Genomic DNA, 708 nt, shown 5'->3' with positions numbered 1-708 from the left:
GATTGTTTTGTGTTACTTTTTGCCAATTTTTTTCAGTTTTCTCGCACGATATGCAATTCTAACATTCCCCCTTTTTCTCTCATTTTGTTTTCTTTCCAGCTTCAATATTCCCATCGGCCGCTTCATGGGGCAATTGGGGCAACCCGGCCACGAATCTCTATCAGCCACACTCGATGGGCCATGTGACGCCGTCGCATGTTGCGCCTCACCTCAGCTCCTATCCGCACTATGCATGACCATCATCGTCCGGCGGTGGCTTCTAATATGAGAGCAACGCCATCGTCAGCGGCAGCAGCGCCCATGCTGCCCATGCCGCGCATGCAGCCGCCGCCGCTAGCAGCGTTGGCTCGATGGGTGGCGGAGGTGGAGTCGGCATTGGAGGCGGCCTCAGTGGTGGGCTCAGCAGCGGTCTCAGCAGCGGTCTCAGTAGTGGCCTCAGCAGTGGTAGTGGCAGCGGTGGCGGCAGTAGCAGCAGCAGTGCAGCTGCCCTCAATGCTGCTGCCACCTTGCATTGTCTCACCTCAGTTGGCAGCAGTCATAGCAGTGCAGGCAGCGGTGGTAGCATAAATGGCAGTGGTGGCGGCAGCAGCAGCAGCATCGGCGGCATTGGCGGCATTGGCGGCAGCGGCGGCGGCGGCGGCGGTAGTAGTAGCAGTCTCGGTGGTGGCGTGCATGCGGGCTTGGGTCTCACTGCAATGGGCATGGCTG

General features: G+C 59.3%; 1 protein-coding gene across 1 annotated transcript; it reads left to right on the top strand.

Moving 5' to 3' along the window:
- Positions 1–350: 350 nt before the first annotated feature.
- On the top strand, positions 351–684 carry LOC108381640 (glycine-rich cell wall structural protein-like; the record flags this gene model as incomplete). Its single annotated transcript, XM_017638053.1, has 1 exon — positions 351–684. A coding segment is annotated over exon 1 (334 nt), but the record flags the coding sequence as incomplete, so codon positions are not given.
- Positions 685–708: the final 24 nt, after the last annotated feature.

The sequence above is a fragment of the Rhagoletis zephyria genome, unplaced genomic scaffold (genome assembly GCF_001687245.7).
Source record: "Rhagoletis zephyria isolate East Lansing unplaced genomic scaffold, Rhagoletis_zephyria_1.1 Rzeph_scaffold_23230, whole genome shotgun sequence".
Taxonomy (NCBI): Eukaryota; Metazoa; Arthropoda; class Insecta; order Diptera; family Tephritidae; genus Rhagoletis; species Rhagoletis zephyria.
This window is presented reverse-complemented; position numbering and strand designations above follow the sequence as displayed.